This window comes from Schistocerca americana, chromosome 1 (genome assembly GCF_021461395.2).
Source record: "Schistocerca americana isolate TAMUIC-IGC-003095 chromosome 1, iqSchAmer2.1, whole genome shotgun sequence".
Lineage (NCBI taxonomy): Eukaryota > Metazoa > Arthropoda > Insecta > Orthoptera > Acrididae > Schistocerca > Schistocerca americana.
In genome coordinates, this window is record NC_060119.1 from 1,128,275,880 (window position 1) to 1,128,299,869 (window position 23,990).

Consider the following 23,990-nt stretch of genomic DNA (forward strand, 5'->3'; position numbering starts at 1 on the left):
TCATCCAGAAACGCACCCTCTCGAAACCTGGCGAGCAAGCTACACCGCGATGCAGAGCGCCTCTCTTGCAGAGTCTGCCACTTGAGTTTATTAAACATCTCCGTAATGCTATCACGGTTACCAAATAACCCTGTGACGAAACGCGCCGCTCTTCTTTGGATCTTCTCTATCTCCTCCGTCAAACCGATCTATGAGGAATAATACTGGACCTAAGATTGAGCCTTGGAGAACCTCATGCATGATTTCTCCACAGTGAGAATTGTGTCCCCAGATTATATTGGTTGAATTACTAAGTACAACATTTTGCATTCTTTTGGTTAGATATGACATTATCCATTGGTTGGCTATAGCATTAGTACCATAAAACTTTAATTAGGAGAATAAATATTGGTGCATTGTTGAAAAAATCTTGAATTTGCTGGACAGTATTAAAACTGCAGGCTGCTGATTAACAATACCTAGTCTTGTGGTGCAACACATCACTTTGGTGAAATGATGTGTTGAACAAGCACTTTTCGAACCGATGAATGTATGTTTTGCCTATGCACATGTATTGTGAAGTGGATGGACACATTGTACCTGCAAGCCAGAATGACAATAAACATTGTACCAGTTTGTTCTGTGTGAATTCAACCATTGATAATAGCATTTCAGTGTCAGTACCTGGCATAAGTATTTTCGCATGCATTAACTTATTTGCTTTTAATTCATTATAAATTTTCATTCCTATACAATTTCTTGTCATGTGTGAACAAAATACTTTTGTGGATCTTGAACCGTGGTGTGACTCAGTGTTTTTCACATTAACAAACACTGCTGAGGTGGTAGACGTAGTAAGTGACAGATAATAATCCTCGCACTGACCAGGAATATGACCCCAGACCTTCAGACATCTAGTGTGGCACTTTTACCACTGGGCCACTTTCCTGGGATGTCACATTCATCCATACATGATGCACATCTGCTTCTGGAAGAATAGGATGTATTGAGATAATCTGCTTTGCTGTGGAGCTTGAAAAGCTTGCAAATGGCTGGAAAAGCACAGTCAGTACTCAGAGCACTATCTTTGCCTCCAAACTTTCCATGTCTTAACCCATCTATTGGGCCATATCAGTTTCTGTGTTCATTGTGTGAATATTGTGTCTTGCACTCTTTAATAGATACTGAAACCATGCAAACAGAATGTCTCTGGATATTGTTAGAGACCCTTTCAGCAACCGAGTCAATTCCAGCTCCTTTAACCACTGCTGTCCTGTGGATGTTAGTTACTCTTAATATCTATCCAAAATTGCACTTGAAACTGAAAACAAAAAACTTTGGAAGAAAGATGGCATTCCGGTGAAACCCTGTTGAGTAAATAGAAAAAATGTTATTTGAGGAAGACTGTAGAATGTTTCTGTTGTTCATAATAATATCTCATGCAGGGACCAGGAGACAGTTAAGTGAGACTACAGCATGAACATATGTATATAGTCAACATTTTTTCCGTTTGATTGATATGCAAATGGAATAGAGTAGAAAGTCACGAATAATAGTATGAAGTACCCACAGCTGTGCACTGTCAGTGCCTTGAGGAGTATGTATGTAGATGCTAAACGGAAATGTTGGCCAGAATGCTTTTCATCTGCAACTGCGTGTAGATTGAAAATTCACCCTTTGCGCTTAACCAATGAAGGACAGTGTAACAAATTGATGAGATATGAAAAAACAGTTAACAGTCAAATTGACAGCTTTTAGTATTGTTCAGAGTTTGTTCTTTGCTGTCCACCATTTCTGGGACTATATAGTGCAGAGCAAACGTCTGATAGGTAGATCTATTGCTTGATGTCGGGAAACCAGAAATTTATTCAAGAGTTTCTCATTACTTCTTCAGTGTTCTTGTGCCAAATAAGTCAGAACGTATAATGATGAGATATTGTCGGAATAGGGGAAAATTTCTTCAGCACTAAGATGTAGCTCGTAAAAATGTTTTCACTAAGTATTGTATTTTATGTTCTTAGAAACTTTTCTTAAAATGTACTGAAACTGTCTTATTGCTGCAGATGACTACAGGTGGAACTGAATCTATATTGATGGCATGCAAAGCATATCGCGACTACGCAAAATTTGAGAGGGGTATCAAACATCCAGAGATTGTTTTGCCAAAAACAGCCCATCCAGCATTTGACAAGGCTGCATTGTATTTCGGCATGAGAATCAAACATGTTCCTGTTGATCCTGCCACCACCAAAGTCAATATAAGGGCAATGAAGAATTCTATCAGTAAAAATACATGCATGGTATGTTACCCTGTGTAATTGCTCATTTCTGTTTCACTACATTCACTTTTTATTTTTTGTTGTAGCTAATGGGAACAGTACAATATGTGAGCATTTTCCAAATAAAGTTTTATTACTCATTGTTAAGGTTATGCTACCTGAAAGTGAAATGTTGAAAGTGATTTGTGTTTACAGCTAGTTGGATCAGTGCCAAACTTCCCCTATGGAACTATGGATGACATTGAGGCTATAGCAGAATTAGGAAGGAGATACAACATACCTGTACATGTAGATGCCTGCTTAGGAGGTTTTGTCATTGTCTTCATGCAAAAAGCAGGCTACAAATTACCACCATTTGATTTTTCTGTTCCTGGAGTTACGAGTATATCAGCAGATACACACAAGGTGAGTATAATCAGTAAGTTGCTACCTTATATCCTCTTGAAGACAGACAAACCAGTGTTTGAACTGGGAAACGGAAGTACTACAGTTTAGTGTGGGATTCATTTAGGATAATATTTATGGGCACAAATGGCACCATACAAAAGATCCAAAACTGATGTGCAGTATGTTATTGAGGATGCCATTTATTTAACCCCTTAAACAGTGGGCAATACTCGCAATGTATTCTTACATTTGGTAAGATCCATATGCCCTCCTGGTTGTGCCAAACAGTGAGCCACTGTGGGAACTCTGCCTGTTTAGGCGAGGTGTGGGCTTGGCAAATGTGAATACATGGAAGAAGCCTGGAGATACTGGAAGGTGTCAGATAGATTATATAATGGTAAGACAGAGATTTAGGAACCAGGTTTTAAATTGTAAGACATTTCCAGGGGGAGATGCGGACTTGGTTATTAACTGTAGATTAAAACTGAAGAAACTGCAAAAGGGTGGGAATTTAATGGAATGGGACCTGGATAAACAGACAGAACCAGAAGTTGTAGAGAGTTTCAGGGACAGCATTAGGGAACGATTGACAAGAATGGGGGAAAGAAATACAGTAGAAGAAGAATGGGTAGCTTTGAGAAATGAAATAGTGAAGGCAGCAGAGGATCAAGTAGATAAAAAGACGAGGACTAATAGAATAGATAAAAAGACGAGGACTAATAGAAATCCTTGGGTAACAGATGAGGTATTGAATTTAATTGATGAAAGAAGAGAATACAAAAATGCAGTAAATAAAGCAGGCAAAAAGGAATACAAACATCTCAAAAACGAGATAGACAGGAAGTGCAAAATGGCAAAGCAGGGATGGCTAGAGGACAAATGTAAGGATGTAGAGGCTTATCTCACTAGGGGTAAGATAGATACTACCTACAGGAAACTTGAAGAGACCTCCGGAGAAAAGAGAACCACTTGCATGAATATCAAGAGTTCAGATGGAAACCCAATTCTAAGCAAAGAAGGGAAAACAGAAAGGTGGGAGTTTATAGAGGGTCTATACCTACGTTGAAACAAGGTTCCGGGAGTAGACATCATTCCGTTAGAACCACTGACAGCCTTGGGAGAGCCAGCCCTGACAACACTCTACCATCTGGTGAGCAAGATGTATGAGACAGGCAAAATACCCTGAGACTTCCAGAAGAATATAATAATTCCAATCCCAAAGAAAGCAGGTGTTGACTGATGTGAAAATTACCGAACTATCAGTTTAATAAGCCACGACTGCAAGATACTAACACGAATTCTTTACAGACGAATGGAAAAACTGGTAGAAGCTGACCTCGGGGAAGATCAGTTTGGATTCCGTAGAAATGTTGGAACACGTGAGGCAATACTGCCCCTACGATTTCTCTTAGAAAATAGATTAAGGAAAGGCAAACCTACATTTCTAGCATTTGTAGACTTAGAGAAAGCTTTTGACAATGTTGACTGCAATACTCTCTTTCAAATTCTGAAGGTGGCAGGGGTACAATACTGGGAGCAAAAGGCTTTTACAATTTGTACAGAAAGCAAATGGCAGGTATAAGAGTCAAGGGACATGAAAGGGAAGCAGTGGTTGGGAAGGGAGTGAGACAGGGTTGTAGCCTCTCCCCAATGCTATTCAATCTGTATATTGAGCAAGCAGTAAAGGAAATGAAAGAAAAGTTCGGAGTAGGTATTAAAATCCATGGAGAAGAAATAAAAACTTTGAGGTTTGCCGATAACATTGTAATTCTGTCAGAGACAGCAGAGGACCTAGAAGAGCAGCTGAACAGAATGGACAGTATCTTGAAAGGAGGATATAAGATGAACATCAACAAAAGCAAAACAAGGATAATGGAATGTAGTCGAATTAAGTCTGGAGATGCTGAGGGAATTAGATTAGGAAATGAGATGCTTAAAGTAGTAAATGAGTTTTGCTATTTGGGGAGCAAAATAACTGATGATGGTTGAAGTAGAGGGGATATAAAATGTAGACTGGTAATGGCAAGGAAAGCGTTTCTGAAGAAGAGAAATTTGTTAACATCGAGTATAGATTTAAGTGTCAGGAAGTCGTTTCTGAAAGTATTTGTATGGAGTGTAGCCATGTATGGAAGTGAAGCATGGACGATAAATAGTTTAGACAAGAAGAGAATAGAAGCTTTTGAAATGTGGTGGTACAGAAGAGTGCTGAATATTAGGTGGGTAGATCACATATCTAATGAGGTGTTGAATAGAATTGGGGAGAAAAGAAATTTGTGGCACAACTTGACTGGAGACATCAAGGGATCACCAATTTAGTATCAGAGGGCAGCGTGGAGGTTAAAACTCATAGAGGGAGACCACGAGACGACTACACTAGACAGATTCAGAAGGATGTAGGTTGCAGTAGGTACTGGGAGATGAAGAAGCTTGCACAGGATAGAGTAGCATGGAGAGCTGCATCAAACCAGTCTCTGGACTGAAGACAACAACAACAACACAAGGCCAGCTGGGTGGTGAGAACTAAGGACATGTTGCACTAGTTCACAACTGTGGAATTCTGAGAAACTGGGGAAGAATGCAGATGATGCATGCAGTGAAATAGGCACTGAGGTCGCGACTGTCATGTTGTAGAGTATGCGCTGTAACAGAATATGGTCTGTTGCCGGTATACACCCTCTGCCTATGCTCATTCATATTGACTGATAACTTGGTGGTAGTCATGCCGTTGTGAAAGACCTAACATTGTTTACGTAACAGCTGGTATATGGTGTGATGTTTCACAGGTGGCTCTGCCTTTGATAGTATATGTTTCACAGGGCGGGTATAGGTGGCGGTAGAGGGCTGCATAGGGCAAGTCTTGCAGCAGAAACAGTCACAGGGGGAGGGGCCATAGTGTAAGGAGATGGGTGCAGAAGGAAAACAGGGTCTGACAAGGATATTGCGGCGGTTGGGAGGGCAATGTAAAGCAATTCTAGGTGTGTTGAGCAAAATCTCAGACAGAATGGACCTCATTTCAGGTCATGTTTTTAGGAAGTCATGGCCTTGTCGAAGTAACTGATTAATACATTCAAGACCCGGATAATATTGAGTGACAAGTGATGTGCTCCTTAGTTGTTGTTTTGGAGGGTTATCTGTACGAGGACTGGATGTGATGGCCCGGGAAATCTACTTTTGAACTAGGCTCAAGGGGTAATTATGTCCAGTGAAGGTGGAGGTGAGAATGGTGATATATTGCTGTAAAGAGTTTGCGTCCGAACAAGTATGTTTGCCTCGAATACCAAGGCTGTACAGGAGAGAACGTTTGACATGGAAAGGAACGTAACTGTGAAAATCTAAGTACTGTTGTTTTTTAGTAGGTTTAATGTGGACAGAAGTGCGTAATTGGCTGGATGTGATGGCCCGGGAAATCTACTTTTGAACTAGGCTCAAGGAGTAATTATGTCCAGTGAAGGTGGAGGTGAGAATGGTGATATATTGCTGTAAAGAGTTTGCGTCCGAACAAGTATGTTTGCCTCGAATACCAAGGCTGTACAGGAGAGAACGTTTGACATGGAAAGGAACGTAACTGTGAAAATCTAAGTACTGTTGTTTTTTAGTAGGTTTAATGTGGACAGAAGTGCGTAATTGGCCTTCAGTGAGGTTGAGATCAACATCAAGGAGTGTGGCATGGGATTCAGAACAGGACCATATGAAATTTAATTGGGAGAAAGTATTTAGAGATTCCAGGAATTTTATCGGGTCAGCCTCACTATGAGTCCATATGGCAATGATGTCATAGTGTATCTAAACTAAACCAGAGACTGAAGGCCTATGGATCCCAAGGAAGTCCCTTCCAAGCAGTCCATGAAAAAGATGGCATAGGAAGGAGCCATCCTGGTTCCCATGGCCATACCCTGATCTGTCAGTGTGTCTGCCTCTCAAAGGTGGAGTGGTTGTTGGTGAGTATAAAGCTGATTAAGGTGAGCAGGAAGGATGTCATAGGTTTGGAATCAGGTGGGTGCCCACTGAGGTAATGTTCAGCAGGAGACAGACCATGTATGTGGGGGATGTTGGTATAGAGTGTAGTGGCATCAATGTGACAAGCAGGGTGTTTGGTGGGTGTGAGATGGGCATGAATTTCAATCTAGGAAATAGTTGGTGTCTTTAATATAGGAGGGAAGTCTTTGCACTATGGGTTGCAGATGTTGATCAACTAAGGCAGATATATGTTCAGTGGGAGCTTTGAAGCCAGCAACATTGTGACGCCCAGGATGATTGAGTTTGTGGAACTTAGGAAGAAGGTAAAAGCTAGGGTTGCATGGTTTGGATGGGGTGAGAAGTTCTATGGATTGAGATGTTAGTCCTTGTGAGGGGATTGAGGTTATAAGAGGGGACTGCAGGTAATTTTTAATTATGGAGCTGGGATCTTGATGGCAGATGTTGTATGTAGGGGAGTCCGACAGCTGGCATAGACCATAACTAACATACTCCTGCCAGTCAAGTACCACAGTGGTAGATCCTTTGTCTGCTGGGAGGATAATGATAGAATAATCAGCTGTGAGGAAACACAGAGCCTGGAATTCTGCAGAGGACAGGTGAGAGTCACGTTATAGGAATCTGAGGTAGGGTTGTGAAGCAATGCTAGATGTGAGGAATTCTTGGAAGGCTTGTAAAGGATGATTGTGACGTAGTGGTGATGGCTGAAGTTGGGATTGTGGTCTGAACTGTTCAAGGCAGGTTTCAATGACAGATTTGCTGTTCGAAAGGTTTTGTGATTTGGTTGCATAGTGTTATTTCCAGTTGACATTACATCTGAAAGAAAGTAGGCCCTTCACCAAAGCAGCCTGATTAAATACAGGTTTAGAGCTGAGAATGAGACCCTTGGATAATACAGATAATTCTTTCTATATTATATTTATGGATGTGACAAGTTTTCTAACTAACGCACACTAAGACTCTAAATGCTCCGAGTTTATCACAGTCAAGAAAGGCCGAAGGGTGGACTCAGTTTATATTGACTCCTTGCTGAATGAATGCTATATTTATTATAAAATGGGTGCTTTATGCAAGAAAACTAACTAAATTAGGATGTGTACTGAAAGCCACTCTTCCTGGTAGAGAGTAGAGAGACCAGTTGAATGATTTTTATTTATTGATGATTTCCCAGTTATTCTGTTCTATTTCCATCCTCAGCAAAAAAAGTGTATTGACTTCAACTGAAAATTAAGAAATTGGAACAGTGTTTGAATGGACAGGTGTTAAATTTTCATCAGATAAAACCTTTTATGTCAATCATTCATATTGTTTTCTGAAATTATCTGATGCAAAATTCAATGGTAGAATTTAAAATTTTAATGACTATGTTACACCTTACACTGTCTGGCCATCCAGATTTAGGTTTTCTGTCATTTTCATAAATTGCTTAAGGTAAATGTTGGAGTGGATTCTTTAAAAAGAAAATGGCTGAATTCTTACCCCACTTCAAACTTGTGTTGTCTTTAGTGACCTAACTGTTGGTGAGACATTAACAACTTTTGACATCCTGAAATGCTTTAGCAGCAAATGAGCTTAGGGGTCTGAAGGGTTTTAATAACTTGTCAGCAACCATAGAAAGGCTGACCGTTAATAAAGTTCTGCTGAAGAGCCTGCAAGGTCTTATTGGTGGCCGACTCCTCGTACTCCATTGAGAAACTTCTTAGTAGAACTGATTTGTGAGTATGTCATTAGTAATATCAAATAATGTGATTGTTTCACACATCTTCAGTGCACTAATATGAACAAGAGAAATAACGTGTTGTAAATTCCTCTTCTTCTCCTTTTTAGGTTTATTATAAATGTATTATGTTTTCTTGTATTATCACATGTCTTACATGCATGAGAGTCACCTCACTATGGAACAAAAAGCATATCTAATCTAATCATGTCCTCATCTTTATTGATGGGAAGGAAAATAGTGTATTAGTGAGAAGATGAATCATAGTCACTTCATTAATCTTCTCCACAATTATGTTCAGTAAATCAGTAAAAACTAAGGATTACATAAGTCAGGAATTGAGTGCAGTGTTCTCGGCACTGTCATGGATGGCAAACTATTTATTCAAATGTTCAGGGTCAGTTTGTGGTTCATCTGAGCATTTTATTCTGTGATCTCTTATTTATTTGTCCAAGTGCTTTGTATATGTGAAAAATGCCAAGTTTTCCCATGGGTGCAGGATATAGGGTTAAGACTAACCCTATACAAAACTCAAGCGGTACTGGTTGGTGATTCTAGGCTCATTACTCAAAATATTTGGAATCCCTACATCTTTAACCCTAAATGGGACAAATATCAGCTTGTCTCCTTCATTAAAGAGTCTTGGAGTAATAATACAAGATGTACAATTTTTCTTCCGCTGTTTGCTGATAGGTGGCGACAGTGGTAAGTAGCGGTTGAAAGAAACAGATCGCAGATGTCAACATGACCTCATTCAAACATTAGTCGATTTGTATCTGCATCATAAAGTTGTTCTTGATTTAAATAGTTTACGAGCCTAATTCTCGTAATTTGCAGGATGTGTTACTGTTTTGTTTCAATATGAAGAAAACATCAACTGAGTGTCATCGAATGCTCTCAAGTACGTATGGTAAGGACACTATATTAAAACAATGTGGAGCAGTTACAGTCAGCGTTCAGAGTCACATATGTAATGCATCACTAACTCAAGATATTTTCCCAGACAGGTTAAAATATGCCATTGTCAAGCCTCTCTACAATATAGGGGACACCATAGATGTCAATAATTACCGGCCGGTATCCATGCTTTCAGCATTTTCAAAAATCATCGAGAAAGTAACGTACTCAAGAGTGGTCAGTGACCTCAACAGTAATGGGATACTTAGTAAACCACAGTTTGGTTTCCAAAAATGCTGTTCCACAGAGACAGCAATATACAATTTCACTGCCCACATATAGAGTCTTTAAATAGTAAGATGTCACCAATAGGAATTTTCTCAGACTTTTTCAAAGCATTTGATTGTGTGAACCATGACATTATGCTCCAGAAATTACAGTTCTATGGTATAAATGGAACAGCACATGAATGGTTTAAGTCACATCTACAGAACAGGATTCAGAAAGTTTCTGTATATGGTTTAATGATTGAAGGAAGTTTGCCACTTCACCCAACTGGGGTGTTCCACAAGGTTCGACAATGGGTCACCTTCTGTTCTTGATATATGTGAATGACCTCCCTTCTTATCTGAAACAAGAAGCTAAACTGACACTGTTCGCTGATCATAGAAGCATAATTATTAATCCAGTAAAAGAAACTCCAACAGAAAATGACACAAATACTATAGCAATATTATGAAAAGGAAAGTTGCTACTCACCATATAGCAAAGATGGCTGACAGTGAACAAGTAAAAATAATACTGGCAATACTCGCACTACTGCTGCTGTTGCCACTAATAGTGGTAATAGTAATAGCAATAAAAGTGACGATAATCATAGTGCCAGGTATAAGAAGGATGTATACAAAATAGATGTTTACCATACAGTGAGTTCTGGGGAAAGGAAATTTAAGGAGACTGCATCAGCTAAGAAAATTGGAAAATGAGAAAGATTAGGTCAGACATGGGGATGTACAAGGATAACGAGCGCATACGGGGACGATGGTAATCTTATTGTTGCTTTAGGAGATATGTCATTAACTGTCTTTTGAAGCTGGGAATGTCATTTTGTTCTCTAACATAATGCATGAGGTTGTTCCATAGTCAGGTTCCTGCTACTGAGAAGGGCTCGGAGAAAGTCCTTGAATGATGGTATGGGACAGTGGGACAGAAAGGGAGGGGGGGGGGGGGTAGGAGCAGATGTTTCTTCCATGTTGTTGAGACAACAGGAGTAAGGTCGAGATGAGATATGAAGCAGTGTTCATTTATAAGACAATAGAGATGACAGAGCATATTGAAATCTCCTCACTTGTCTGTGTGCAGACTGGGTAGCTGTGAATATGATGGTGAAACGTGATCAAAGAGAATTGAACAGCACAGATATAAGAAACACAAGTATTCATACCCAGCTCCAAGTACCACGAACTTTCCTGAGAAGGAAAAAATCATTGCCGTCAATAATGACAGGAAGTATAAGTGTTTGTATAAGTTTCTTTTTCATGTCAACAGAGAAGAGTGAGGGCATGGAGAGAGGCTGATGCCTTCTTGCGCGCTGCAGTTATCTGCTCAGTCCAATTTAGATCTTCATTTACAAGGTGTACAACTTTGCTTCAGCAGTTTTTTCCCCAACATTTGAGGCTTTAATGAAACAAATTGGTTACACATGTATCATTCAAAGTATTTTCCATCGCTGGCCACTACTTCCTCCCATCTTTTGGGCAGTGTACGAATCCCGCGTCAAAAAACATGTTCATCTTTTGAAGCGATCCACAAATCGATCCAATTTGTGACATCATCATGAGATCAGAAGTGTTGGTCAGCCAGGCCATGCACCATTGATTTAAACAGGTGATAGTCAGAGGGGACAATGCTGGAGAATATGGTGGGTGGGGTAGGATTTCCAATTTTAACATTTCCAAGTATGTTTTGACCTCTTTTGCAAAGTGGGGTTGAATGTTGTCATGCTGCAAAATCACTTTAGCGTGCCTCTCACTGTATTGTGGCCGTTTGTCTTTCAATGCTCTGCTCATACGCATTAATTGTGTTCGATAACGAGCACCTGTGATTGTTTCACTTGGTTTTAACACCTCATAGTACATGACGCTGAGCTGGTCCCACCAAATGCACAGCATGATCTTGGAGACGTGAATATTCGGTTTGGCTGTTGATGTGGAAGCATGGCCAGGATATCCCCATGATTTTTTGTGTCTAGGGTAATCGTAATGAACCCATTTTTCATCCCCGGTCACAATGTGATGCAGAAGTCCCTTCCGTTTTTGCCTCTGAAGCAACTGTTCACAAACACCGTTCAACGTCTCTTGGTTTCAGCTCACACAGGACCCAAGTTCCTTCTTTCTGTATCATGCCCATAGCCTTCAGACATTTTAAAATGGCTTGCTGTGTCACTCCCACTAATCATGCCCATTCTTCTTGAGTTTGACGTTAGTCTTCACTCAGCAATGTCTCCAATTCTGCATCTTCGAAAACATTCTCTCTTCCAATATTATGCTGGTCTATGACGTTAAAATCACCATTCTTGAAGTATTGAAACAACTCATGACAAGTTCTTTCACTTACAAGGTGAGGAGTTTTCAATACGCTCTGTTGTCTTATAAATGAACACTGTGCTTCATATCTCCTCTCGACCTTACTCCTGTTGTCTCAACAACATGGAAGAAACACCTGCTCCTACCCCCCATTCTGTCCCATTCCATCATTCAAGGACTTTCTCCGAGCCTTTCTCAGTAGCAGGAACCTGACTATGGAACAACCTCACGCATTATGTTAGAGAACAAAATGACATCCCCAGCTTCAAAAGACAGTTAATGACATCTCCTAAAGCAACAATAAGATTACCATTGTCCTTGCATGTGCTCGTTGTCTGTGTACATCCCCCTGTCTGACCTAATCTTCCTCATTTTCAATTTTCTTAGCTGATGCAGTCTCCTTAAATTTCCTTTCCCCAGAACTCACTGTATGGTAAACGTCTATTTTGTATACATCCTATGATTATCGTCACTTTTATTGCTATTACTATTAATATTACTATTACCACTATTATTGGCAACAGCAGCAGTAGTGCGAGTATTTCCAGTATTATTTTTACTTGTTCACTGTCAGCCATCTCTGCTATATGGTGAGTAGCAACTTTCCTTTCCATAATATTGCTATAGTATTTGTGTCATTTTCTGTTGGAGTTTCTTTTACTGGATTAATAATTATGCTTCTATGATCAGCGAACAGTGTCAGTTTAGCTTCTTGTTTCAGATAAGAAGGGAGGTCATTCACATATATCAAGAACAGAAGGTGACACATTGTCGAACCTTGTGGAACATCCCAGTTGGGTGAAGTGGCAAACTTCCTTCAATCATTAAACCATATAAAGAAACTTTCTGAATCCTGCTCTGTAGATGTGACTTAAACCATTCATGTGCTGTTCCATTTATACCATAGAATTGTAATTTCTGGAGCATAATGTCATGGTTCACACAATCAAATGCTTTGGAAAAGTCAGAGAAAATTCCTATTGGTGACATCTTACTATTTAAAGACTCTATATGTGGGCAGTGAAATTATATATTGCTGTCTCTGTGGAACAGCATTTTTGGAATCCAAACTGTGGTTTACTAAGTATCCCGTTACTGTTGAGGTGGCTGACCACTCTTGAGTATGTAACTTTCTCGATGATTTTTGAAAATGCTGAAAGCATGGATACTGGCCGGTAATTATTGACATCTATGGTGTCCCCTATTTTGTAGAGAGGCTTGACAATGGCATATTTTAACCTGTCTGGGAAAATATCTTGAGTTAGTGATGCATTACATATGTGACTCAGAACATTGGCTGTAACTGCTCAACATTGTTTTAATATCTTGTTAGAGATATCATCTACTCCGACAGAACGCTCTCCCCCCCCCCCCCCCCCCCCCCCCCCCCCACAGAGGTGTAATGATTTTTCTTATTTCGCAAGAGGTTGTCAGGTGAAAATTAATCTGACTAAGGTTTCTCAAAACTGACTCTTCCATGTACTGCTTGGCTTTTTATTTTGGACTATGGTCACCAATTTTTTCACCTCCACTTAAGAAATTGCCGTTAAGTATATTAGCCACTTGTGTACTGTTGGTTAAGATTGTCTCATCCTCTTTAATAAATAATACTGCCTACTGCAGTGGTTACTTCTCCTGTCTACCTTCTAACAGCATTCCATGTTGATTTGATTTTGTTGCCCAAGTTGTTAGTTTCATCTCTAATATACATATTTCTTGATTTTCTGACAACTTTTCTCAGTAAGTTACAATAATTTTATAGTGTAAAATTACATTTGTTCTTTACTAATTACTATTGTCTCATACAGATTTCTTTTCCTTTCTAAAGACACTTTGTATCTGTAGTAGTATAACATTTCTTTGAAAACTGGTGTGACATATAGTAGTTTTTTTGTGCAAAAATGTTCAAAAAGGGATATAAATTTATCAAGAAATGTGTTGCATTTATCATTAGCATTTGGTTCATTATATGCATCTCCTCAATTAATATTTCTTAAACTTTCTCTGATGTGCTCTATAGATACCAGGTTGAGCAACCTTAACACTTTTACTTAATGGTTTCTGAACTGTGTGCCCTGATTGGTTTTGTAAGTTAATCAATTGTGCATCATGGTCTGATAATCCATTTCTCACAAGGAAACCATGTGTTAGTTTTACGTCCCCTTGCCATACAAATGCATTATCTATTAGATTACTATTGTCTTGAGCTATATGTGTAGGTAAATTGATCACTGATTCTAAGTTGTATGTCATTAATAACACTTCTAGTTCACTTTTCCTATCAGAATTGCTTAGAAAGTTTACATTGAAATCACCACAGATTAATAACTGCTTCTTTTTGTCTGACAAATAGGGAGTCAAACTTTTTTTGAATAGCTCCCAATCTAATAATGGGGACTTGTACACTTTATCAACACTGCATTATCTAGCTGTAGTTCACTTGAACAAACTTCGAAGTGTTGATTGACACAAAATTTGCTTACTTCTTCAGTTTTGTATGTATGTCCTTGTTTTGTGTAAATCGCAACTACTGCTTTATCCATGCCAGATCTGCAAGTGTAAGAATCTAAATTATAATCATTTATACTGACACCTTCCATTCCCACAGTTACATGGTATTCAGACAGACAAAGTATATCAACCTCATTTTTATTTTTGACATCATCTAAACACACTAGTAACTCATCTACTTTATATTTTATTCTCCTGATATTTTGATGAAGTAAGTTGATACTAGCCTTAGCTTTATCCCTATTTACTGTACATGAAGCTTCTTCTTCCCCCTTCCTATTGAGGTGCAGGCCATGTGTTGTCTATCCCCACCTACCAATAGCATCAACTGGAACAATACTCCTGTGGGATTTTGTCGGTGTCTGGAGCATCATGTTCAGCTCAGTGTTAACATGCCTTACAACAGTGTTTACCCAGTGCTGATCATGGCACTGAAAGACCTCCACAAACTCCACATTTGTGTGCCCAGTTTCTGCTCCTATTTTGTCCATGTCACTCCTAATACTATATCTTGGATTCACAGCCAGGCTGTTTCCTGTTGGACTTGAATTCGGGAGAACGATGGTTCAAACCCATGTCCGGCCACCCTGATTTAGGTTTTCCGTGATTTCCCTAAATCAGTTCAGGCAATTGCCAGGCTGGTTCTTTTGAAGGAGCATGGTCAACTTCCTTCCCCATCCTTCCCTAATCTGATGGGACCGATGACCTCACTGTGTGGTCCTCTCCCCCAAATTCAACCAACCTGATCTTCCTTCTCGAAGGCCCTGTGTAGCTGATCTAAGTTTTCTGTTGCTCACTCTTGATGGAGCCACTGTGTTGTTTATGTGGGTTCCTGGTCACATTGGTCTGATGGGAAATCAGGCTGCTGATGCTGCTGCCAAGGCTGCAGCCCTGGAACCTTGGCCCACTAGTTCTTCCATTCCATCTGATGACATCTGTGTTGCTGTGTGTCAGCAGGTGATATCACTTTGGCATCACCACTGGTCCTCCCTTTATGGGAACAAGCTCTGGGAAATTAAATCTTTTCCAGCAGCTCGGATGACCTCCTCTGGGCCCTCTCGCCGTGAGGTGATCATTTTAGCAAGATTGTGTATTTGGCACTGTCTTTTAGCCGGCACCATTTGTTAAGTGCTGCTCCCCCACCGCTTTGTGCTCATTGCCCTCAACCTTTGATGTTTCGGTGTTTCCTGACAGAATGCCCTTTCTTTAATCACTTAAGCTCCAATTTATGTTTGCCGTCTGAGTTGTTGGCCGTTTTAGTGAGCGACGTGAGGGCTGTCGACAGCATTTTATGTTTTATCCATCGTAGCAATATGGTGAACGACATTTAATCTTTGGTTCAGGGCCTCTGTTTCTCTATGGCATATTTTATGGATATTCCTCCAGGTACCTGTTTTTAGATGTATTTCCTTCCGTCGATTGGGCTAGATATGTAGTCACTTTTAACTCCTTTTTTTGTCTTCATGTTTTACAGTTCTGACATGGGTGCGTATGGCCTTCATTTTTGCATCCTAAAACAAAACAAATGAACATGACATTACTATGTGAGTGTTCCTTCCGCTACCACCACCTATGATTTATCATTACGTGCTTTTATTCCTTCAAGTTTTTTCCATCTTTGGTACTATTCTTGAACCTGTGAAAATATTTTCACTTTCTGACATTGTCGATTCTTGTGTGTTTGTGTGCTATCAAATCCAGTCGCTACCCAGAAGGATCCGGTGTTGTCTACTGGATCTGAAGATGGCTGTTTGAGAGGATCGAAACTGTTCATCTGTATACATAATTGTGATGTGTTGGAAAATCAATAAAAGAAGTTGGCCACTGTTAGCAGTTTGTGATATGTTATCATTTTTCTTTTCTTTGGTCCTCTCCAGAAGAATATCATTTGTCCCAAAGGGTTTTTAATGTTGCTGCCTGCTAAATTTGTTTGATTCTTAATCTATCTGTGAAAATTCACAACTTTATTTTAGTGGCTGTAATTTTACTTTTCTGTTTTGAGAACTTCAGAAAATAACAACACATTGCATCTAAGTAATAGCTGTGATACTGAGGCCAAGTCAGTCTGTTGCAACTTTTGTTGTTGTTGTTGTTGTTGTTGTTGGTGGTGGTGGTGGTGGGGTTTGCAAGTCCCAAAATGTGGTGGCAAAGTGAGTAAAACTATGTGGGGTTAGGTGGAAGTAGAGACAAGCCAGTGGTGTGCTGAAGTTTGAAGTTAGTTCATTGAAGTATGTACAGATCAGTCAGTTGAGGGAGCGCCACCTATAAAATACATTTGAATTTGCTTCTGCCACAAGTACAGTGCATAGACTACTGATTGTCTTCATCACGCTATTTGCTTCATTTGCTTATTACTCTCAATGGTGTAATGGGTAGAAAGAAAAAGACTTTATTTATCATACTATTGTTCCATAATTTATTAGATTTTTTCCAGTTGATTAATTGTGTTAGAGTCTCTTCTTCAAAGAAAGCAATTCTAGCATTAACTTTTCCCTACATAATTTAATAATTGAATGTTGATTAACTTTAAGTTCAGTAAAATCCTCTGGAGTGTGTGTGACTGTCAAGCTGTATTAGAACCATCATTTCACATGGAGCCTTATTCAGAAGTATATAATTTGTGGTAACTTTTGATCATAGAAACCAGAGGCTTAAATAAATTTGTGAGTAATATATTTACTTTTATTTTTAGTATGGATTTGCACCAAAGGGATCATCAGTTGTTTTATATTCTGAACCAAAGTACCGCCACCATCAGTTCACTGTTACCACTGATTGGCCAGGTGGTGTATACGGGTCTCCATGTGTAAGTGGCTCCAGGGCAGGAGGTGTGTACACTACATCTATGATAAAAGCATGTGTCTAATAAGGAGTTCATGGTATTTGTGAACGTACTGCAGCACCTCTGCAAGTCCTATGCAGGCACATGTTACCAACATGCATGCATATCTTACTACCTAGAGTTGTCAGAAAATATTTATATCCTAGGTTTTACTTATTTTAATATGCATAATATTTTAGGTTGTCTTGACATGTTTCCTATGAAAAGATGATGTATAAATTTAACATAACTGACTTTCTTATTTTGCTTTTGTAGGTATTATAGCAGCTTGCTGGGCTACAATGATGTACTTTGGCTTAGATGGTTATGTTGAGGCAACAAAAAAAATTGTATCCACAACAAAGAAGATTGAGGAAGGGTAAGTGGAAACAGTTGATTTCTGCCATGTTTATTGTGGGCTGGAACCTGAAACAATAATTTTGTGTTACAGATTGCGTAAAATGAAAGGGATATTTGTTTTTGGAACTGCTGACACATCAGTGGTAGCAATTGGCTCCAATGATTTTCATATTTATAGACTGTCAGATGCAATTACTAAACGTGGTTGGAATATTAATGCACTCCAGTTTCCGCCTGGGTAAGTTCCTGGCAATTTCAGTTGCTATTCATGTGATTAGTCCATTTCTCTTATTGAAAAGTTGCTTATGCATGCTGGAAGATTATTTTTCTTGATGATGAGATGTTACTATTTTTTAGCAGCTTCTTGTTGTTTACTTGCAGCCAGTAGTTCCGGAAAAGGGATGGCATGTGACAGCTGCTGACACAAAGACTGCCCGAATATAGTACTTGTTGCACTTCTCCTTCTTAAACCATCAGAAGAGAATTTGATTCCCCTAAATGTCACAATACTAACTGTGAGATAGGGATAACACAATGTTGGCACAATTTTCATTCTGTCACATGCTTCCAGGATAATTTTCGTTCTGTCAGATGTTTCCACTTGAATTTTTCTATCACTTGAGTATGTGCTTCAAATTGTCTGTCAGTGTATAATTTGCAGCAGTTGTTGGAAGCTAAAGAAACAATATTTTGCTTTGTTTCGTAGTGAAATTTATACACAAATTGTATTCCACATGTTTTGTTCCGTAAATATGTTTTTTCTTTCTTTCTTTCTTCCTTTTTTTTTTTTTTTTTTTTTTTTTTTTTTTTTTTTTTTTTTTTTTTTCGTTCTGCACACAGGCAACTAGTGCTCATATTTGAAAGTCTCTTGTAAATTTCACCATCTGAAACAAGGCACTTTGATAGTGGTAGTGGCAGAAGGTCTCCCTTAGTAGCTGAGGTTACTAACTCAATCTTGTGACAGCTGGTTCAAATATTGCTGCTCGAATGTGTGTTCATCACTAGTATGTAGCTGATAAGAGGACAAAAGATGTGGCAAGTTTCTGGACAACAGACTGTGTTCCAGTGCCAAAGGTTAAAATCAAAACCTTTCTGCAGTGTTTTCATGTGACAGTTATCAGTCCTCCTTATAGAGTATTCTTCAAAAGGGATGGACCACATGCAACCACTAGGGTTCACCTTCATTCCATTATTTTATTCTGCACTAAAATAAACATGTGTTCACAGTCGAATACTGCGCAAGGCTCACCACACCACCCATGTGACACAGATATATTCTTGAAAAATCCAGGATGAAATAATGACAGTATTATGAAAATGATAGATTACAACTCACCTGTAGGTTCTGGTGGACATTCACTGTGATACATATTACCAATGTATGATAATTGGAATATCTGTGTCTTGACCGCTACTGACTTTAGTCCAGTCTTAGCTTCCAAGAATAACAGAGATGTCCCTTTTACTGTGTAAATATTCCTGTAATAAAGCATTATTATCATTCTGTACCGTGTCGTACCTCTATTATATTGTACCTTCACCATAGTCACACTACATGGTTATCACTGATAGTGTGTTTTTTAATACAATATTTATTTTTACATTGAGTTGCAAACTTTCATAGGTATATAAAACATACAAAATACAGCTTGTGCAATTAATGTAACAGTGTTTGGAATTTTGACTTTAATTTAACTGATGCATGTGCCGAGTACACAGGCACGCATACGTCTTACCATTGCAAAAGCAACCTCACGAAGCCTTGCTGTACGAGTCTTAAACAATTCTGTTCCCAGCTGCTATTGCACTGCATATTGTTAAGTCACACTATAACAAACTTTACATGGTCTCCCTTTTAAATAATGGGGAATTATGATAGAAGACAATGTCATGATGTCAAACAACTTCCATCAGAAAGAGTTTTACCTTTTCTCATTTTGAATGGTCACTAGAAAGCAACTTTGCTGTAGTAGGCCTTGCAGGCAGTGTCTCGATGCAAAGCATTAATCCAACCTGTCCTCAGTTGCCTTCATGGTGATGACGTACTTGGAGATTGACCCATATTGTGTACTGTGGATATAATATTACTTTCAAGGGATGGTAGGAGGGGGAGGGGAAGGGAAAAGATCTATAAGAAATCATTAATAACAATAATAATAATAATAATAATAATAACTGTATTATTATTAATATAATAGAGGGAAACATTCCACGTGGGAAAAATTATATATAAAAACAGAGATGAGGTGACTTACCGAACGAAAGCGCTGGCAGGTCGATAGACACACAAACAAACACAAACATACACACAAAATTCAAGGTTTCGCAACAAACTGTTGCCTCATCAGGAAAGAGGGAAGGAGAGGGGAAGACGAAAGGAAGTGGGTTTTAAGGGAGAGGGTAAGGAGTCATTCCAATCCCGGGAGCGGAAAGACTTACCTTAGGGGGAAAAAAGGACAGGTATACACTCGCACTCACGCACATATCCATCCACACATACATTATTATTATTTTCGATTATTCCCTTTTGAGAGAGCGATTGAACTTGAGTAGTCATGGTTTCTTCTTCTTTCTTCGATGTCCCCAAATTCTCTTCATACGTTTACTGTTTTCTCTCTTGCGTTCTTCCGAGCATCTTTTTCCCGTTCTGTTCTCTGTATGTTCTTGTTTAATTGTGTGTGTCTGTATGATGTTTCTAAACTTTCCTCTATTGTTTATGTTGTCTTGTGTGATCCCCAGTTCTTTAATGTCTTCTTCTGCTTCAGTGATCCACTTTGTCTTGTTTTTGCTCTTGTTTACCATCTGAAAGATTTGTCTTGTGAGCCTGCTTTTATTCACCCTGCTGAGATGTCCATAAAATTTCATCCTTCTCTTTCTAATAGTGTCTGTTATTGTTTGTATGTCTTTGTAAATCTCATTAGTTGACCTCTTCATCCAAATTCCTTCCCAAAACACTGGTCCACATATTTTCCTCAGAATTTTCTTTCCTGCTTTCCAATCTCTCTGATCTTAGTATGACCATGAATGACTGTAGTTTCTGCAGCATAAAGTGCTTCTGGTAGGACTACTGTGTTGTAATGCCTTAGTTCCGCATTGACAGAAATAGTTTTCTTATTATAGTGATTCCAAGTGAGTTTATATGCTTTTTGTAATCTGGAGATTGTATCTTTATTGGCTATTGAGCTCAATCCTGATGGTTGGATTATCTCTCCCAGATATCTGAAGTGGGCAACTTTTGCCACTAATTGTATTATTATTATTATCAAACAATGGAAAATCCCGGCTGGAATGTGACGGTATGACGACAACAGTAGCTGCTACTCACCATATAGCAGAGATGCTGAGTCGCAGAAAGGTACAACAAAAAGACTGTCGGAAAGTTAGCTTCCAGCCAACAAGGCCTTTGTCAAAAATAGAAACATACACACACATTCAGTGTGCCCATGTGTTTCTGTTTTTGACAAAGGCCTTGTTGGCCAGGAGATTACTTTCCAACAGTCTTTTTGTTGTGCCTTTCTGTGACTCAGCATCTCCACTATATGGTAAGTAGCAACTATCCTTTCCATTGCTGTATTATTATTATTATTATTATTATTATTATTGTGTGTGACTCAGTGGCCTGGTGCAAGTCTTTCTATGGCAACTCACATGTCCTTAACCTACCCCAGTTATTGAACTGGGGAAAGAGGACCTACAGTTTAATGTGTAATCTGAACCATGTGTTTTTTCTGATGACTCCTCACATTTTTGAGAGGTGAAGGCTAGGTTAAAATGAAGACTGGAAAATCTGTAGTCTGACTAAGACTAGATCCTGCGACCTCTCGGTTTCTGGACTGTACTTTCCATTCAGCCACCAGGCTCGACATGTGTGTGGGTAGTTCATGTACATGTTTTGATGAGAGTTTGTGAGGTATCAAATTACCAACATCTACATTTACTTGATTATTGTGCAATTCACAATTAAGTGCCTAGCAACAGGTTCAGTGGACCACCTTCAAGCTGTTTTGCTACCATTCCCCCTTGAACAGTGTGGGGGGAAAAAGAAACACTTTAGTCTTTTTGTGCAAGCTCTGATTTCTCTTCACTTTGAAGAGAAAGTTGGGAATTGAAAGTTCATGAGAAGATCCTGCCGCAACAAAAAACGCTTTTGTTTTAATGATTGCTACCCCCAATTCCATATCTGTGGCACTCTCTCCCTTATTTTGCAACAGTGCAAAAGGAGCTGCCCTTCTTTGAACATTTTCAATGTCCTCCGTTGGTTGTTTCTGACACGGATCCCACACTGCACAGCAGAAGAGAACGTGCAAGTGTAGTGTAAGAGCCTCTTTAGTAGCCCTGTTGCATTTTGTCAGGTGTCTGGGTTCCGCCAACAGATCACAGTCTTTGGTTTGCTTTCTTGACAACATTATTTATGTGATCGCTCCAACTTAAATTATTCATAATTGTAATTTCTAAGTATTTAGTTGAAAATAAAATTTCTTAGTTGAATTTACAGACTTTGTATTTGTGAGATATATTGTCTAACTGAAATTTAGTGTATTTCTTTTGGTACTCATGTGGATGACTTCACAGTTTTCATTATGTAGAGTCAGTTGCTACTTTTTGGAGCATACATGTATCTTGTCTAAATCATTTGACAATTTGTTTTGATCATGTGATGACTTTATAAGACAGTAAATGACAGCATCATGTGCAAACAGTGTAAGACTGCTATGTGGATTGTGGCACATTAATTGACTCATCTTTATGTACTTCATCGTGCTGCATTGGTTTTGTTACTTCTAATAACCTTAACAATAATTTTTACTGTTGTTACTGGCATAATATGGAAAAGCTCTAATAACACAAAAATAAATATTAAGTCCCTACTCTTGGTTCTAAGTCATTATTCTACAGTGTATTATCCTTCTTTGGAGTCTTTATTAAGCTCTGCACAGTTAATACAGTAGTTATTGACTGTCGTAATTTATGATAGTAATGCCTAAGCTAATTGTGGTATGAGATGCCGCTTAGGATCATCTGTTTCATCACAGTAAAACTTTTAATCCAGTATGCGTAATGCTTACATAACTATGATGCATCATGCACTTGATATTGTGAGTATGGTATTAAATTGTCCTTTAGGCAACAGCATGCTTTCACAGCAAGCACAAAGAACGACACACCATGTGTTTCCAGTGAAACTCTGCTACTTACTGTCCTGTTGTCTTGACAGACAGGTGACGAATACTGTTGTCTGCAGGCCGAGTGGAAAGCTAGCTACCTTCCTGCTTTTGATATCTGGGCCCTGCCAAGCTTGTGTTGAATGACCATGCCCCTTCTCTCTCAGTCCCAAATCCGCAAGTGTGCTTGCATCTGTATATTGCTCAGTTCTCTATGCGGCAAATCATCACATATGCAATGAAATACAATCCTTTGCAAAACAGAATTGAGTTTATATGAAGTTTATCTCAATTAGTTCTGCCATGATTGAGTTCAGCTTTTTGACAACATTTATTTTCTCCAACCCCATAGAATCACAAAGCATTTTGGCATCCTTTTCTGCTTCTTAATAGTAACCTGATTTTCCAATTTGACCTTGCTTCTTTGTGGAAATGTTTTACGTCCTTTTTAACCACAAATCAGTGCCTCATTTGTTCATATACACTAAACAGTGGCCAGTAAAATGAATTTGATGAACATCATTTCCATGAATAATGAATTCACAAATATCAAGGAAGACATGTGGTTTTTGATAGTACACATGGTGCAACAACTATTCATAAATATGATAACAAATTACAGAGTATAAATGCATTCGAAATTTAGGTTTTCTGTTTTGGTTGGCAGAAAGTTTATGTCTCTTTCAGTCGTGAAATTTTTTTCCAAGGTAGCAATCTCGTCAGTTGTGAATTTGTCCTTCAGTGAATTTGGACAAGGTACAGTGGTATCAACATCTACAGGTATCCAGTCTAGTGTACTTTTATAGCTTTGCTAAAAGCTTGACTATGGCATCCTCTTATCAGTGTTGCTGAGGTGTGCCCATTAACAACACAGCAGCATTGTATGTGAAGATATTGGGTTGAATTGCATACAATTGTTTTTTTCTGAGATTATTGAAAATTTAATGTCAAATGTAACAACCAGCACACATGGGATGTTTATCACATTGTGCCAATTGACCAATAATGACCCTAGGAAACCATTTTGATAGCTTGAAGATATAGGTGTAGAACACCAATAATGACCCTAGGAAACCATTTCGGCAGCTTGAAGATATAGGTGTAGAACACATTGTTCAACTCATTTTGCAATGTTATGTGACAGTGAATTGGGAACAGTTTTATGAAAACTGAAAATTGAACTCAGTAGAAGAAAGAGCTGAAAGCGTTAGGGAACACACAAAATTACAAACAGATTATCTATCATTAAACAATGGAAAGTAGGGGTGGAATACTGACCATCTCTGCAGTCATCCACCATCTCCCAAAGTCCCACGT

The 23,990-nt window shown here is 38.8% G+C and overlaps 1 protein-coding gene across 2 annotated transcripts in view; it reads left to right on the forward strand.

Moving 5' to 3' along the window:
- The window catches only part of LOC124619142 (sphingosine-1-phosphate lyase), a 74,691-nt gene that overhangs the window by 27,280 nt on the left and 23,421 nt on the right, over window positions 1–23,990 (forward strand). For both annotated transcript variants that reach the window (XM_047145404.1, XM_047145405.1), the window contains exons 4-8: window positions 2,043–2,279; window positions 2,454–2,663; window positions 17,023–17,158; window positions 17,428–17,530; window positions 17,603–17,749. In XM_047145404.1, the coding sequence (XP_047001360.1) occupies window positions 2,043–2,279; window positions 2,454–2,663; window positions 17,023–17,158; window positions 17,428–17,530; window positions 17,603–17,749 (833 nt within the window). The remainder of the gene's footprint in view (window positions 1–2,042; window positions 2,280–2,453; window positions 2,664–17,022; window positions 17,159–17,427; window positions 17,531–17,602; window positions 17,750–23,990) is intronic.